Source organism: Brachyistius frenatus, unplaced genomic scaffold (genome assembly GCF_029030835.1).
Source record: "Brachyistius frenatus isolate BFR_SWC_R1_liver_20210118 unplaced genomic scaffold, ASM2903083v1 Contig_29, whole genome shotgun sequence".
Taxonomy (NCBI): domain Eukaryota; kingdom Metazoa; phylum Chordata; class Actinopteri; family Embiotocidae; genus Brachyistius; species Brachyistius frenatus.
Genome location: NW_027210628.1, coordinates 1,110,168 through 1,126,464, shown reverse-complemented (window position 1 = coordinate 1,126,464; position 16,297 = coordinate 1,110,168). Strand labels below are relative to the sequence as shown.

Genomic DNA, 16,297 nt, shown 5'->3' with positions numbered 1-16,297 from the left:
CATTTAAGTGTGACAAACATGCAAAAAAAATAAGAAATCAGGAAGAGGGCAAACACTTTTTCACACCACTGTATAAAATAAAAAGGTATATCAATTATAGACCAAACAACTATTATTTGCATTTCACTGAGGAAAAACAGCTCCTAGGATTGTTTATCAAATCTGTTGCTGATTGACCAATTAATTCGTTAATTTATTCCGCTACAAGCTTGGATACGAGCTTTAAATGCAATGGGAGATTTGGCTGCAGCTAACATTGAAGTATTTTACTTGAGTATTTCCTTATATTTTTATTCCACTACATTTCAGGGGAAAATATTGTAGTGTTTACTGCATTACAGCTAATAAGATGATGCATTGTTACAGAAATGAACTCCAGTGCTGTTTACATGTTAAATCACTACAAAGGGTGATAAAATCCTGACTGGTGACATTGTAGTTGTACTTTTGGTACTTAACGTACCTTTTGATGCTCATAGGCTACTTATGTAATGACGAGCTTTACTTGTAATTCATGTTTTATAGTGTGATACTTTTACTCAAGTGCAGAAGCGGAATACTTCTTCGACCACTTAATACATACCTGTCAGCATTTAGGTTTCTACCTATCAACCCTTTACATCTGTCTGTTTCTCTCTGTGCGCACATAAACTGTATTTTAATTCAGCCGAATTCCCAATAAAGTTGTTCTGATTCACTTTTTTGTTTGTTTGTTTGTTTGTTTGTTTGTTTGTTTCTGTTGTCAGACAACGAGAGACGGAATATCTTTCTCATCTCACCGCCATCGGTCACAGCAAGTGGCTGCGCACAAAGCGACTGCGCACACGCTGTTGGACTCTGGGTTGAAGGTTGCCAGGTTTCAGAGATTTAGGTTAAAAGAAAAGAAAAAGGACCGTCATGTCTGGATATTGCGTCAGTAAATCGCGTTTTATAGACGATCTGGCCATTTGAGTAATCCCAGAGAAACGTTAAGGATCTGCGTAATGGGGATTAGTTTATGTAAATAAAGTTTGAGGGCGATGTAAATAACGGTTTTTAGGAGAAACGAGAAAACCGGAGGGCGCCGAGAGATTGTCTAAAATCCCGGGTGTTGGCAGGTATTCTGAATTCATGGTTTCATCCTCCTCCTCCTCCTCCTCCTTCTCCTCCTCCTCCGCGTGACGCCTGCCCACACCATATCCGACTCCTCCCCAGCCGTAGCTGGTGTAAAGATGGCGTCTATCATGGAGGGGCCGCTTAGCAAGTGGACTAACGTCATGAAAGGTTGGCAGTATCGTTGGTTTGTTTTGGACTACAACGCCGGTTTGCTGTCGTACTACACGGTACGTTGATTCCCCACGGTTTGTAAATGTTGATGCGACCCGTTCGTGGGGTTATATTGTAGAAGTTGTTAGTCAAACCCAGGTGGGATAGGGGCCTTGTGTTTGTCAGGAGTTGGGAGTCTCAGCTGGCGGAAGGAGGCGGGTCTCTTTGGTGACGGATCCGCACGTTGGCCAATAGCAGCGGCCCTCGGAGACCCACTGACCAATAGAGTGGCGGTATTTTTGTTGTTTTTTCTCTCCACATTCGCTAATGCATTTTTAGCCAGCAAAGCTAAATTCAAAAAAATACACACACAAGACGAGTCGAAACGTTGTCGTGAATAGTTTACGGTCTCCGAGAAGAGAGGGAGACACATTTATGTTTGTTGGAAAGAAGACACGTGTCCAAAACTTCATGCTTTGCAAGCCAAACAGCTGACAAGACACCGCGGGAGGAGACGGTGGCTGCTTTGTTTTGATCTCGTGGCAGTTAAATCACTGTTTAGTTTTTAATGTCGAGAGTAAAGCAGGCAAGAAACGTGTCAGTGTTACTGTCAGTAAAACAAGTTGTGAAGAAGATGAGAGCTGCCCATTCCTCTCCGAAAGTTGACAGGCTGAGCAAAGCATTCAATTACTCTTATTTACTGTGGTCAGCACAACAGACGGTTGTCTTAAAGAGATATACTGAATGGACACTTGTCCCGGACCCTCAGCAGAGGAGGACTTCATCCAGATGGAAGTAATCCCTGTGATGGCCTGGTTGAGGTGTGAGAATAAATCTGTAGTTGTTGTGCCCCACTGGTTCAGAGGTCAGGTTTTAATCAGTCAGATAGAAAAACTCCTGAACCTGATCAATGTAAAATATCAAGTCCAAGCAGAATGACAGGATCTGATCGAGATAAAACAAGAGGTTTATTAGTGCATCGATAATCAGTTAATCATTTGATTCATTTTCCAAGGAAGAATTGAACCCTTTTTTTTTTTTAATATGATAATTAAGATGATGTCTTTGAGTTCTGGACTGTAAACAAAAGAAGCTATTTGATTATATCCTGTTGGACTATTGCACATTGTGTGATTGTGATTTATAGATTTATATAGAACGCTAGTAGTGAAAGTAATTTGCAGATCATTTGACAATTAACTCCTCTGTATAACACAAGTGTTTACATTTAAAAAAAAAAAAATCAGTATAAAGGAGAAAAACTGAGATTCCATTCCAATTAATAGATTAAAAAAAACATAACGCATTAGTTTAGTAGGAGATTAAATTGTAGTTTGCATCAGACTATCAAGTGATGTGACTTCTATCACCTTTTCTGCTGCCATCCACTACGATGCATCATTTTTGGAATAGGATTTGTTTATAATCTAAATTCAAATACAGAACAAAAGTCAAGAGAGAGGAAACTCTTTTGTCTGTTTAAGAGTGGAGATTGTAGTCGGATCAAATTGCTCATTCATAGCCTTACAACCTACAGGACAAGAGTTAGCTCTGTGTAAAATATGTAACTCACCAGTTATTATATTCATACTGACTTGTGTTAAATGTTCCCACATTAACCTAAACAACTTGATGCTGCAGATGTCCACAATATCTGTATAGGGCTTTTGACTTGTCATAATAGAGGTAATACTAATATCCTTAACAATCACTTTGTTATACACAAGTGACCCAGTAAAGGGAAAGATGTCTGGCATGCACAATACCAGCACCCTAAAATTGAAGCAGCTAAATTAAATTTAGCCATTGTTCATTTTATTATTCACACACACCTGTGCCTTTCCCACCACGACGTGTCTAAATGTCTTCAAATATTTTGATTTACAATATTCACCCTGCTCTCCATACTGTATACTGACTATATTAATCTGTTGCTGGTTTACAGTCAAAGGACAAGATGATGCGAGGATCCAGGAGAGGCTGTGTACGACTCAGGGTAAGACTCTCAAGGCCATCCTACTCCTGACAGTTGTCTTTGACAAATTACACGCATCCTTGCTAGCCTGCTTCACCAAGTGTTTAAAACTCTCTCTGACAAGATTTCCTGTGACAGATAGGCTGTCAGACTATATGCAGTATGGCACAGTTTTCACCTGAACTGCGAGGGAGATAGACTGACTTAATGGGCCTCATGCAGGAACATAATAATGATCCTAATTGCCTGATTTGTTGGCCTGGTTCAACAAGTTTCAGTTGTTTCCTGCAGCTATATTCACAGCTCTATTGTTAGTCTGCATTTGTTTTCCAGTAAAGGTGTATGTTTTCAGTCATGAATAATGTCCACCAGATGGCAGCAGTTGCCCTACTACGATGTCTGCTTTCCTTCCTCATATAAGGAGAGAAATAGAAGGCTCCTAACGCCAATGGATGTTTAGGAGACTGAGCTCTCATTTCTTGAAAACGTAGGATGTTGTGTTTGTACATAGAGAAGCTTAAAAAAAAAGAAGGCCAAACCTAAAAGGTAGGGACATATACAAATGACTGAGTAGTATTTGTTTCTTATACTTTGTGAGGCGAGTCAGTATGTTGCTGCAGTCAAGTCTGCTCTGAGGATGTGAGAAACTCTTGTGTCTGCTCTCTGTACTTTTAGATAACAGTGGTGATTGAACAGCTGTGTGCAAAACACCAGCTTGTCCTGTGTATGTGGGGCTGTATGAGTTAACATGACTGAACTAAAGGTTGAGTTGATGTCAACTTTGTCAAAGAGTGTAGTCTGTTAAAATGTATGAGCTTGTAGTGAGCAAGATCTGAGCTTCTGTAGGTAATGATGGATGAAAAGCATCATCTTCATCCATCAGCTTCTGCAAAGCCTTATGGTCAGTACCTTTTCAGTCACTTCCTGCTTTTGGCGTGAAACCTCAGTATTGTCCCTGCCTCAGATCTTTCATGTATATTTGACCTTTTAGTTTGTTTTAAACTTTTTGTGAAAGTAGTTCTGGACTTTTTGTCCTTATCCAAATCCCATTATAACATATTGTTAATTTTCAAACCATACCCAACATCAATCCAGTGCTTAAGCCTTTATAGTTACATCCACATATTGAGTTTCTCTTTTGTTATCTGTAAGTTGGTGGTAAAGCTTTAAAAGAAGCAGGGAGTTTTTTTATGCCCTGAAAATGTTTCCTGAGATCTCACTGAAAGGAGGAAGTATCTCCTGAAACCACCTGCAAAGAGAACCCAGTCATGGGACAAAGGTTTCTGTCAGGGCTGGATCAGTTTCATACAGTATATTATGATGCAACAATAATGATTACACAGTAGCTATTGAAGGTATTCGTCCCCTTTGGATTTGTTTACACACTGATCAACAGTAAAAGACATTTATAAATCAATGATAACACTTACAAACAGTTCTTTTAAACATGTTATACCTAAATAATAATATAATCTTGTTAACGTCTATTTTCTGCTTTTGTTATTGTTTTTGGTTTTTTACTGTGTCGTAGCAAACCCTGATCTGACTGTGAGTTTCAGTTTTTATACAAAGTGTTTTTCCCAAGGGCTATATCTGCCGTCCTGCTAAACCAGGCATGCTTAATCTTGTTTGGAATAACAGTGAAACCATAGCCTCTCATGCGGTGTGTTACTGGTTATTGTTTTTGAGTGCCACAGAGCAACTAACTTTCTCACTGAGTTAAATGATTTAACTTTTTAAGAAAAAGTGTTCCCCCATGTTCAAAAATAAAACTGTTTATAAATAGTGCAGTCGAATAGAATCAATTATCACTTAGCAGTGGATCAAATACTTGACCGCGTCCTCATCACGGCAGAGTTCATACAAATGGCTGAGTACAACTGGTTTACTATATATAGTAGATATTGCTATGTAAGTAAAAATGATTCTGTCACATAATGAAATGTCAACAGTATAACACATCCCTATTATTACATACAGCCATTAAATGTGTTTATAGAGAAGGTTTGTAATCCGTTTCCCCATGCAGACCAAGATATGTGCAGTAAATGTGAAAATCTCATAGGTTCCTTTTTCCCTCCCCAGTTGTGACGGTCTGCTCAGTGTATGTTCCATAGTCATTATGTTGGCTTCCTTAAAACCTCTCTTTTTACACCCAGTGTAGAAACACTGACAAAGAAATCATTTTAATAGCTTGTTTTTTTATTTATCTGTCTTTACATCAGACAGATCCTTTCACTTAGCTAACTTTACTTGCCAATTTAACGGCAGGTTGAGAAACAAAACTAAGCACTAAGCGGGTCCCGTCTGGAAATATCCCAGCTGCATCTTGTGTTATTGATTTGTTGAGCCTGTGTGCTACAATATATCACAAGATGCTCTCTTGTTGGTATTTCTTGGAGTGTTTTTGAGATAGGGCACGACTCTCTGTGGACTCATCAGATCAGCAGAGATTGCGCCTGTCTCGTTATCATTGTTTCATGTGCTGCGACTATCAAAATAACAAAACAATCACAATGTTCTAAAAATGGAGCTGACTTTTTGATTTACATGAAGTTTACATACATACATTTATTAAGGGTTTTATTTATTGAGAGCTTTTGGTGCAACATTTTATTTTTTTAAAGCTGTTTCTATTATTTTGTTGTCGTCCCCCCTGCCCTCCTCCCTCCAAGTAGTTGCTGTTACTTGTATTATTTGCAGGTTTTCTGGGTGAGAAAGCTCTGAGTCACACACCCTGTTTCTGTTGCTAGGAGCTAGTGCCCCAGCTAGCCAGCAGGCTGTATCTCTGCAGCTCATTTCTTTCTTTTTTCCTGTTGGCTGCTAGCTGCTGGTCCCTGGTGTCTCTCTCTCTCCACCCTTCCTTGCCTTTCTCCTCCTTCACTCTCCCAAATCCCACCTCCTCCCCTCCCTTCTTCTGTCGCATGTTCTAAAAGGCTGCACTCCCGTGTGGGTGTGTGTGTGTGTGTGTGTGTGTGTGACGGAGAGAGAGAGAGAGAGAGAGAACACAGAGAGATTGTGAGAAAGAGAGGATAAGGCGAGAGGAGCTTTGGAAGGGGAGAGTGTGAGCTGCTGAGAACGACCAAGGGTAATTGGCAAATTAGGGGCTGCTGGGACATGTGGAGGGCATGAGGGTAGGCATGGAAAGTGGAGTGTGACGTGTCCTGCTGTCTGACTGCCTGCTTTTTCCCCTTTTCTCTCTTTCTCTCTCTGTCTTTGCCCAGGGAGCTGTGATCGGCATCGATGACGAGGACGACAGCACATTCACCATCACTGTGGACCAGAAGACTTTCCATTTCCAAGGTGAGGTGCCTCCCCTCTGTTAATTTTTGCTCTCTTTATGCTCCCTCTTCTCCAAGTTGCCTTTCTTCCTCTGTGATGTCTTTCACAAGCGTCCATGCTTTCTCTCTCCCTCTCTCTCTCTCTCTCTCTCTCTCTCTCTCTCTCTCTCTCTCTCTCTCTCCCTCTGCCTCTCTCTCCCCTCTTTCACTCCCCGCCTTTTAAAGACTTGGATTGATTTGCTGTAATGCCAGGAAGCACAGGCACGCAGGCATCGACACAATGTAAAAGCGGTGCCGCAGGCCTGAGCCGTTTCTCCCCGCGTACGGTTCCTCTCCGAGCTCCGTGAAGTTGGACTCGCACATATTTCTGTAGATAAACAAGATTTGTTCCACTGCAAGCTAAACAGATTCCTCTGGAACCAAACGAGCAAGTAAGACTTTTTTTTTTTTTTTTTTGCCCCTTGGGCCCTGCCGACTGTGGCTGAAGAGGAAGATTACTGCTTGTGTGTCTCTACCGTTGAGCCTCGGGGAATAATAAGGGAATACAGCTGAGCTGCTCGTCCTTCGCTCCACCGCTGCCGCCGCTCGCTATCTAGCAACCAGTCCCTCCATAGGGACAGGATTGGCTCCCAGCTACAGCATCGCCCCCCCCTCTCCCCCGTCCTGTCAACCCTTCCCTTCGTTTTGACAGGGAGCTGTCCAGTCCAGTACACCGCAATTTTTTAATCTATCACTGCGCCAGGTCTTTAACTAACCTCCTCTAACTTTCCTTCATCTCTGTCCTTCCATTTGTCCATTTGTATCCATTTTCTCACCACCAATCCCCCGCACACCTCACCGCCAGCACCTCCCCTTCCACCTCCTTCTCGAGGGTCACTTGCCACAGTCCATGGGCCCCCCGCCCCTCTCACCTCCTCCATGCCCTCTCCCATGTCTGTGTTCCGAAGCTGTATGCTGTGGTTCTACAAACGCAAGGGTAAGGAAGGAAACCGTGCACGTCTCGTGGTCAGCATGCATGCCAGTCCCTGGGAGACAGGATCACAAGGAGGCGATGTTTGTTGGTCTTCTGGGATGTACAGTGTAGGGTGGAGCGGTACGTTCTTGTAGCGCACTGGTGTATCGGTTTGCTCTTTGAGGTTCAAGGACAGTTCAGAGCAGTGCCAAGTGGACTGTTTGGTAGCCGTCGGCTGTGAGGAATCATTATTGAGGTGTGTATAGTGTTTGCAGAGTGTTCAGCATCAAATGTTTGCACAGACTAGGTGTGTTATTTAGAAAAGGGTGTTTGTTATTGCAGGTGCTTGTCCTGTTCTCTACTGGTTTTGCTGCTTTAGCTAAACAATGACGTAATCTTTGTTATTTTTTACCTTCCGGATGACAATTGTATGCAAATCTTCAAAGTGATGTGTTCCTCAGGGAATAACAGCTCGATTGTCTCGGTCTTAATTTATTCAATCTTTGGCGCCAGTGAGTTAAAGATGCACTCAGCTATTCACTTTTGGATGTTAAGTTTTTGTTGGTTATTATCTGAGTTACTGGAGTTGGAGAGACTTGTGCTTCAAAGACAGAGGGATTGAGCAGGGGAACATGAGCAATGAAAGCAAGTGATATTTGAATTTAATGAGCCTGATTCAAGCAGCACAGTGGTGCAGTGGTTAGCACGGTCGCCTCACAGCAAAAAGGTCACGGGTTTGAATCCGGGCCTTTCTGTGCAGAGTTTGCATGTTCTCCCTGTGCCTACGTGGGTTCTCTCCGGGTACTCCGGCTTCCTCCCACCATCCAAAAACATGCACCTCAGGTTAATTGGTGGTTCTACAAATTGCCCTTAGGTGTGAATGAGAGCATGAATGGTCTTTGTTTCCGTCTGTCGCTACGTGTTGGCCCTGTGATAGGCTGGCGACCTGTCCAGGTTGTACCCTGCCTTTGCCCTAAGTGAGTTGGGATAGACTCCAGCCCCCCCGTGACCCTGTTCAGGATAAAGCTGGTATAGATAATGGATGGATGGATGGAGCCTGATTCAAAAAAAGCTTCATTGATGCAGTCACAGAGGGAAATCCATTTCTGGCAGGGTGTTGTATAAAAAGACAACAAAGACGACACAACACGTGTAGTAAATATGATGATTCACCACTAGTAGAATTCTAGATTAGATTTCATGATCAATGACACTTTTCTATGATTTTTAAATGAGTTGAAACCCCACTTGGAAGCACTATATCCTCACACAGGACACTGCATTACATTGGGTCCCCGATGGTCATCTTCATTTTTGAGAGAAAGCAGTGAAATGTCACTCTGCTCTCCAGATACCCTGTGGAGCATTTTGCCATCTCATCTATCAGCAGTGGAGAAAATCAGCAACTTAATGTGCACTGAACATGGGACTCTCTGGATATGCCTGCTGCTCGCTTGGATATCAAGAGATGCACAGGATGTCGGGCAGGAGTAGATTTCGCTGTTGAGAAACGATCCTAGTCTGAGCATGTTATGCAGTCAGTCTCCCAGGATTCACAGCACCATCTGAATGTGTCTGTCTGTGTATATATATATATATATATATATATCCCTTTGTTTGTGTTCCATTACATATGGGTCCGTGCGTGGGTAAGGTATGGACTGTGTGATGGGTAAAGCATCACTGTCAACATTTAGGGTAAAGAAAGGAGTGATAGACTCATACCAGAATTTATATTTCCAAGGATACAGCAGCTGTTGTACAGCTCGTTATAGTTGTATGTCATTATAAGTCATAGGTGTTTTTTTGTTTTGGTACTTCCTGTCAGAAGAGTCCATCTTCCAGGTTCAAATGCATTTCTTCTGAACTTACCGGCCACTGTGCTGTCGCCCAGAGTGCAGCTCTGTACTCCTTCTATTTAGAGAAGCATCCATTATTCAGCATCCCCTCTCCCCCGGCGGTGCATCATAGTTGCCTGAGAGCCCTTTTCCTCCTTCCCCCTCTTTGCTCTTTGCTCGCCTCCTCTTATCCACAGCATCTATCAATCTCTCGTCCTCCCATCTCTCCCTGTGCATCAGTCCGGGATGGGAGACCACCACGGGTTGGCTGTCTTGTCTCCAGTCTTCAGGGTCCTCCCTCGCCTCAGTATCACCTGGTCAACATTTTTGACCGGTCTCTTCTTTCAGGCCTGAATCTGGTCCAGTGGATTTAGTCTCAAAGTCATCTATATCACAGTTTTCCTTTCTACCACGCTCACTGGAGCTTAATCCTACGTTAAACAAGCAAAATACTGAACAGATACTTACTAGTTATCCCACCAATACAACATTACTATTCATAATGAAATCTTGCTTTTTCTTCACAGCACATTTGGGTGGCCCCAACGTCACAGTGTTGACATGTTGCAGTCCTGTATCAGACTCTCCAGCCATCCTACTGGAGCATGTAGTCAGACATTTCATCAGCTTGTTTGAAGTCAGGAGGAGGGAGGGATGAATAATTCACAGCAGCCTTTTAGAGAGAGGAGGAGCAGCATTATGAGGAAAGGCTGAGCATTGTGATGGATACCCTGACCACTGAGATGAAATCCTTGGGCTAAGGAAACATCACTGGTCCTGTTAGCTTACTGTGTTAATTTGTTTGTACCAGTCTGTTTGTTTGTGTGGACGTGATATCTGTCTGTGTGTGTGGGAACTGTACATGCTGGATATACATAGATATCAGCACCGTCCTGCGTTGTCTGCAGCGTAGGTGGCTGTATCTATCAGTAGCTTCATTTATGAACATTTAAGTCATGAACTGGAGCAGAGTATTAGTAGAGTCTGTCAGACGTTGGCAGGTGTATGAGGTGACATATTAAATCACGCAATTTCTTCCTTTACAGTTGGCCAAGTATCAGCATAGAAATCGTACCAACAATATTATTACTTTGCATGTAGATATCAGCTGATGCAGCACCATGCTAATATATTGATCTCTTGTGTATTAACATTGTTTAATTGAATTTCCATACAATATAATACAACACAATAAAAAAAAATAAAGACTGTGTTACCAAGGATTCTGCAAGCCAAAGAGATTAAGATGCAACATAACAGTATTACTTTAAAGCTATAGTGCAAGACTTTTAAATATACATGAATGCATGTTACATTGAAGCTGTCCAAAGTGAGTTCACACAATGCTGATTAAAAAATAATACTGTCTGATAAATCTACCTGTAATTAACAGAATACAAAGTTGTTACATCTGGTGTCTGGTGAGGCTGGATGAACGCGTACTGGGTATGCTCAGTGGTCTGGCTAACTTTTGGTTTAGTCTTATGCTAACTTGAATGGGGCTAAAATAATTTAATAATGCAGCTCCTCTAGACTTTCCTCATTTTGTCGGAATGAATCAAATTCTGATAGAGAAAGGAGTCACAACCCCTGCGAAGTGACTGTTTTATATTATTTATCCACAATTTATCCACCGTTTTACACCTGCATCAGTAGCAACGATGCAGCTCTATGATTACAGTGGAGCCAATGGCGTAAGCACGTGTCAAAAGTCTTTTTTTTTTAATTTATTTTTTTAATAACAATGATAGAAGGGGGAGACAAAAGTTCTGCACTGCAAGCTTAAGTCCTGCTGAAGATTTTGCATGTCCAACTCTCCTCATTCTCTGTCAGCTCTTAAATACATTTTTTTGTAATATTTGCCAAAAACACAAGAATACAATATTAAATGAGCATGAAAACCATGTGGACAGAACTGTGAGCATTCACATGACATCATTGTTTGTGAAAGTTGGTCACTTCCCCCTGAGAGTGAAACCTGCAAACATTTGACATCTGCTCAGTGCATGCACAAGACAAAAATGTATTTAAAAACACGGTTCCAATAATGTAGAGATGCTCAAGGCTGAAATAGAATTCAGGCTGAAAGCTTCATAGATTTCTGAAGGGTAAAGAAATGTAGAGCAAATAGATCACTGGAGTTTTGTAAGAAATTTTTAATTCTGAGTCCACGATATGAAGATGTTATTAAAGTTATGATGTCACATTTGAGCAAAATAATTCCTTATCGTCACACCAGATTACCTCTCAAATGTTCTCTGATGGCTTAAATTGACTTCTACTGTCAGTCTGGTACGTCACACAGATCCTTTTTGATCCTGTTCGGCTTTACAATATGTTTATTGTTGACTTTTCTCTTTGTATCACTGCTCTATCAATCATACTAACCATAGAAGGTTGTTTTGCCATTACGTGGAGGTGAGAGGAGTTGTATCATGTTGCAAAAGACATCAACAAATGCCTGCTATTGCAAATGTATTTGTCTAGTATCAGTTCCCTGTGCTGGATATGAGGTGACCTCCACTGTCAGTGTGGACATCAGGGTGCTGAGCTGCAGCCTGACTGAGGACTGCTGCTCTGTATTGACTATATATGTGGACACTGTGTTTCATTTGGCAACAGTAATCCGGTGTCTTATTTTTACCCATTGCAGTTTGCAATTTTGCAGTTATTTGCGTTCTGTATGTCCGTCTGTATTCTGGGTCTTCATCCAGTGTGTCTCTGTAATTATGAGGAAGGTGTGTGAAGGTGGATAGGTTGTTAGGTACAGTACCTCCAGTATGTGCTTATTCTTCTGATAGCCTTGCTGTCCCTCGCTGCTTTTCTCCTGCAGAGAAACTTCAGAGGCTTCAATAATAGTATGCACACCTTCCCCTGTTACAACACTACTTACCAGCTGGACTGTGAGACTGTTACATTCTTACAAGGGTGAAACGACCTCATAAAACTTGTTAGTGTCTTGTTAATGTCTGGTTTGTGCAGAGTTATAAGAGAAAAAATTTGAACTTTTGTACCTTTTGTTCCTTTATTAAATTGGAACATGTAAGTAAATGTTATATAACTTCCTTGTTGTTGCAATATCTAACTCTCCAGATTAACAAAGTACGTTTATGTCAGATGCCAGCCTCTCTCGTTACTTGTGGTTCCTAAAACTGTAGATTTGTGGAGTCCCCTAAGTGCTCACACTGTGTCAATCATGGCGTTGATGTGAGCCACAGACTCGAACAAAGACTGGACTTGTGACACAAAATGTACAGTTACAGTATTTTTTTAATTTTTTTAAATGACCCTGCTACTATCTCTTTCCTGTCGTGAATAGAGCTAAACAACATTAGCTGCAGTAATCTGTTCCTCTGGAGAGTCTGTTTGGCTGAAGGGAAAGTGAGAGGCCAGTGAGGCACTGTCTGAGTGGATTGGCCTGAGCCTCGGCTGCCTTTTAATGTCTTTAAAAGCTTTATTGCCGTAGCGCCGCTCAGCCTCCCTGCTAGCACAGCCTTCATCTGCTGTACTGTCTATTTTCCGCCTCAATGAAAAATGACTCTTACACAGGATATAGTTTGCCAGCTAAATCATGGGCATATATCTTGTTAAGTTCTGCTTTCACAGCTTTCAGATTTGCTTTTGTGTTTTCTAAAATACTGTGGCACCGTTCACATGTGGAAAGACCAGAAAGTCTTTGATTATTTAATACACTGTTTATGAATAAATACAGCACGCGCATATACGTTACAACCAGACCACGGTTGAGTCCAGTCAGTGTCTTTGCAGAAGACAAAATGTTACATCTCTGTATGCCACTGGCACCACAAATGCAGGAGCGATTTGCAGTTTGTATGTGTGTAGTGCACGTGTCAGAGCCTGTGCTGGGTCACTGTTTAATGTCACTGGCAGTCTGTTTGTTTTCTGTCTTTGCTCTGCAGCCTCGCCCTGCTCCATTTCACACTCTGACCCCAAAGGCTCCATGTGGAAAGAAAAATAGATTAGAATCAGTGCTGCCTCACCACTCTTGACGGAGCTTTCAAGTATTTCACACTTTTCCAGTATTTTATTTGTAGTCTTAATATCCATAATAAGATGCTTTTGTGGTTTTAAGTACCAAAATACATGTCTAGTTTTCCATCTCTAGAGTTCTACCAAGAACATGCTGCTTTGTCTGTGGTACGTTAATATCAATGATCCTCCCTTCTGATTGACTGGCTATTTTCTGCGTGACGCTCGTCCAGACCAACCACAGGTTTGCTTCGATCTTGTAGCTTTGTTAGCTCCACAACAGAAGGACCACTTGATGTTTTCTTCCCCATAAAAGGTTGGACAGTGGGCTGTGCTGAGGGCAGACATGTGCCATGACCGTGAGTTTGTGACATCACAAACTTGTGGAAGTCCAAACAGCACCGCTGCTTTTCCATGGCCTGAGTGTTTTGGCACTTTCACAGTATTTATGTAGTACTTAGACCTGAGTATGAGACGAAGCAGAATTAATCTACGTTGTCGATGAATACAGTGTCCATCACTGCGTCACCAGTACTCATGTCATGTCGGTGTTGTGTGCTGGTTACATTAGTGTGTAACATGAGTTTAAGGGCTACAGATGATATCTGTATGGAAACCATGGCTCAGTGGGTGTGTCTGTGTGCTTCTGCCTTCAGCCCGAGATGCAGACGAACGGGAGAAGTGGATCCACGCCTTAGAGGGAACTATACTCCGTCACACCCTCCAGCTCCGGGTATGTAACCAAGTGTGTGTGTGTGTGTGTGTGTGTGTGTGTGTGTGTGTGTGTCTGTCTGTCTGTCTCTAATCCATCCACTGCACAAAAAAAGCTGTTTCACTTTGGGGCTCCGTGATGTTAGCTCGCCTGTTATGCTAATTCCTATGTCAGCACCTATGTTTGTACTTTGATCTTTTCCAAAGCAAACATGCAGCTTTGTAATACCTGAAGAGTAGAGGGGCGATTGATAAAGGCAAGGGCTGGTGAGCAAATGTGAAAACCCTGAGGTGAAGGTGAATATGGTGCCTGGATATCACAGCTTTCATCGTGATATCTTCTTTTGAGCCTCAGATGATATATATTTGCATAATTTATAAATGATGCAGAACTACAACACTCGTGGTGACTTTGCGTATCAGGTGTTGTCATCAGCATTCAACAGAACAGTGGAGATTTGGTGATAAGTCTTGTCTGTATAAGTGGATATGATGGTGACATTCATAAATGGAGGCTGGTGGCAATACGTGGTGAGTTTAGCCGAGTTTTGGGACCCGTTTAATGGAAAGTGTGTTTAACTGCTCGCAGCCCTTTTTTGGCCTGCTGCTGTTTGAGTCTCTGTTTTCATGACTGTTTAGACAGAGTGTGTCTCTTTCCTGCCTCTGCTGTCCTCCAGTTGTTTCTCTGCCCGATCCTCCTCTCTGTACTCCTCCCCTAAAGCAAACCTTCCTGCTCGCTCCTTCCCATAATCATCGTCCACCTCTACCCATTTTCTCCTCCTTTTCATAGCCACTCTTTTCATTTGCTCTCCCTCCTTCCCCTGCTTCCCCTCCCTCCGTTGCAAATCCGTCTGATGTGCTACGTGTGCCTGCTTGCTCGCTGCACACACACACACACACACACACACACTCATGCAGTGTTAGCGCGCTGCTGTCATAGCATCATGTGACTCGGCATTAACCAATCCAAAATCTGGTTGCTTGATCAACCAAACATCTGCCTGTGCTGCCTCATCCTATCAGAGTGGCTGCTGGTGCTTGTCCCTGCCAGCACTTGCTGCTGCTTTGTGTGTGTTTTCTCTTCTGCCTGTGCGAGAGGAAGTGTGCCGTTCCTGCCAGGGGAGGGTCCTGGATTAACTCGGCTCTGACTGCCTCACAATGCTCAGCTGATAACTGCTGTTGAAGGATACATTGTAGCCAGACTGGCCTCCCGGCTAACACACAGTCCGAAGGCTGCCGTGGTTTATGTTGGCAGACGGCAGTGAAGATTGTTTTCTGTTTCTGTGTGGAGGAAGAAGAAGAGGAGGAGGAGGGAGAAATAATGCAAACTTCTCTAGAGCTGTTGGCTTGTTGCTATTGGGAGAAATCGCCACAATAACGGAGGCAGCAAAAGAGAAAACGATCTTGTGTTAGGCTAAATGGCCTGAGAGATGCACAGGGTTTAATGCAGCATGTCCATTGGAGCGAGGCACCCAGTAAGTAAAACACACACACACACACACACACACACACACACACACACACACACACACACACACACACACACACACACACACACACACACACACACACACACACACACACAAACAAACAAAAAACGCCACTGCAGCATAACAAGAACTTTAACGGCTGCAGTGCGCTGCTGGGGCAGCAGCATTTTAAAGTGGGTCACTGCGTGGAAAGACAAACAGAAAGGGGAGGAAGGGGGAGGGTGACTGCCAGACCAGTGTTGTTTGTAAAGTCTGGTGTTGGTTGATTGGTTGGGTGGATTTGCGAGTGTTTATGTGTGAGTCTTTGCAGGCAGCTCCAAAATATTCCCACTATGTGACAGAGATGCAGTGTCATTGTGGTGGAGACTGCTGGAGGTGCAGGAGCCATCCAGGAATATTTCTGAAGCAGGGAGGAAGCGAACACCATGACGTGGCGGTGCAGTGGATGTTTATAAGGCCACCACCTGCCTCTTACTTTCCGCTTCCGAACTTATCTGCTCTGTCTGTCAAAAAACAACAACAATTTTCCCTCCATTATGTGTTTTGACACAGCATGAGATATTGGTAGAAACAGGGTTTTTTCTCTCAACGCGTCAGCCTCATGTCTAGTTGTAATGTACAGTATAGTATATAATCTGTACAAGTAAATGCCATCTTTAAAAGGCATGTAATGTTTTGCTTCAAATTCAGTCTTTTAGTATTGTAAATAATCACATTATTATAGAAGGTTGTTGTGTGCTTTTTGTGAACACTTTAATATAATAGAGGAGGGGCAGACAGAGTTAATCCCCTCTGTGTCACTCACAGAAATTCAC

At 42.6% G+C, this 16,297-nt stretch overlaps 1 protein-coding gene across 5 annotated transcripts in view; it reads left to right on the top strand.

Annotated features, from left to right (window-relative positions):
• The first annotated feature begins 1,174 nt into the window (after positions 1-1,174).
• The window catches only part of osbpl9 (oxysterol binding protein-like 9), a 36,285-nt gene continuing 21,162 nt past the window's right edge, over positions 1,175-16,297 (top strand). For 2 of the 5 annotated variants that reach the window (XM_069699002.1, XM_069699001.1), the window contains exons 1-4: positions 1,175-1,322; positions 3,191-3,241; positions 6,445-6,523; positions 13,938-14,014. In XM_069699002.1, coding sequence (XP_069555103.1) covers positions 1,212-1,322; positions 3,191-3,241; positions 6,445-6,523; positions 13,938-14,014 — 318 coding nt within the window. In that variant the 5' untranslated portion in view covers positions 1,175-1,211. Of the gene's footprint in view, positions 1,323-3,190; positions 3,242-6,302; positions 6,309-6,444; positions 6,524-7,297; positions 7,478-13,937; positions 14,015-15,070; positions 15,468-16,297 lie in introns of those variants that run through there. The other 3 variants (XM_069699006.1, XM_069699004.1, XM_069699005.1) reach the window with 3 other exon arrangements.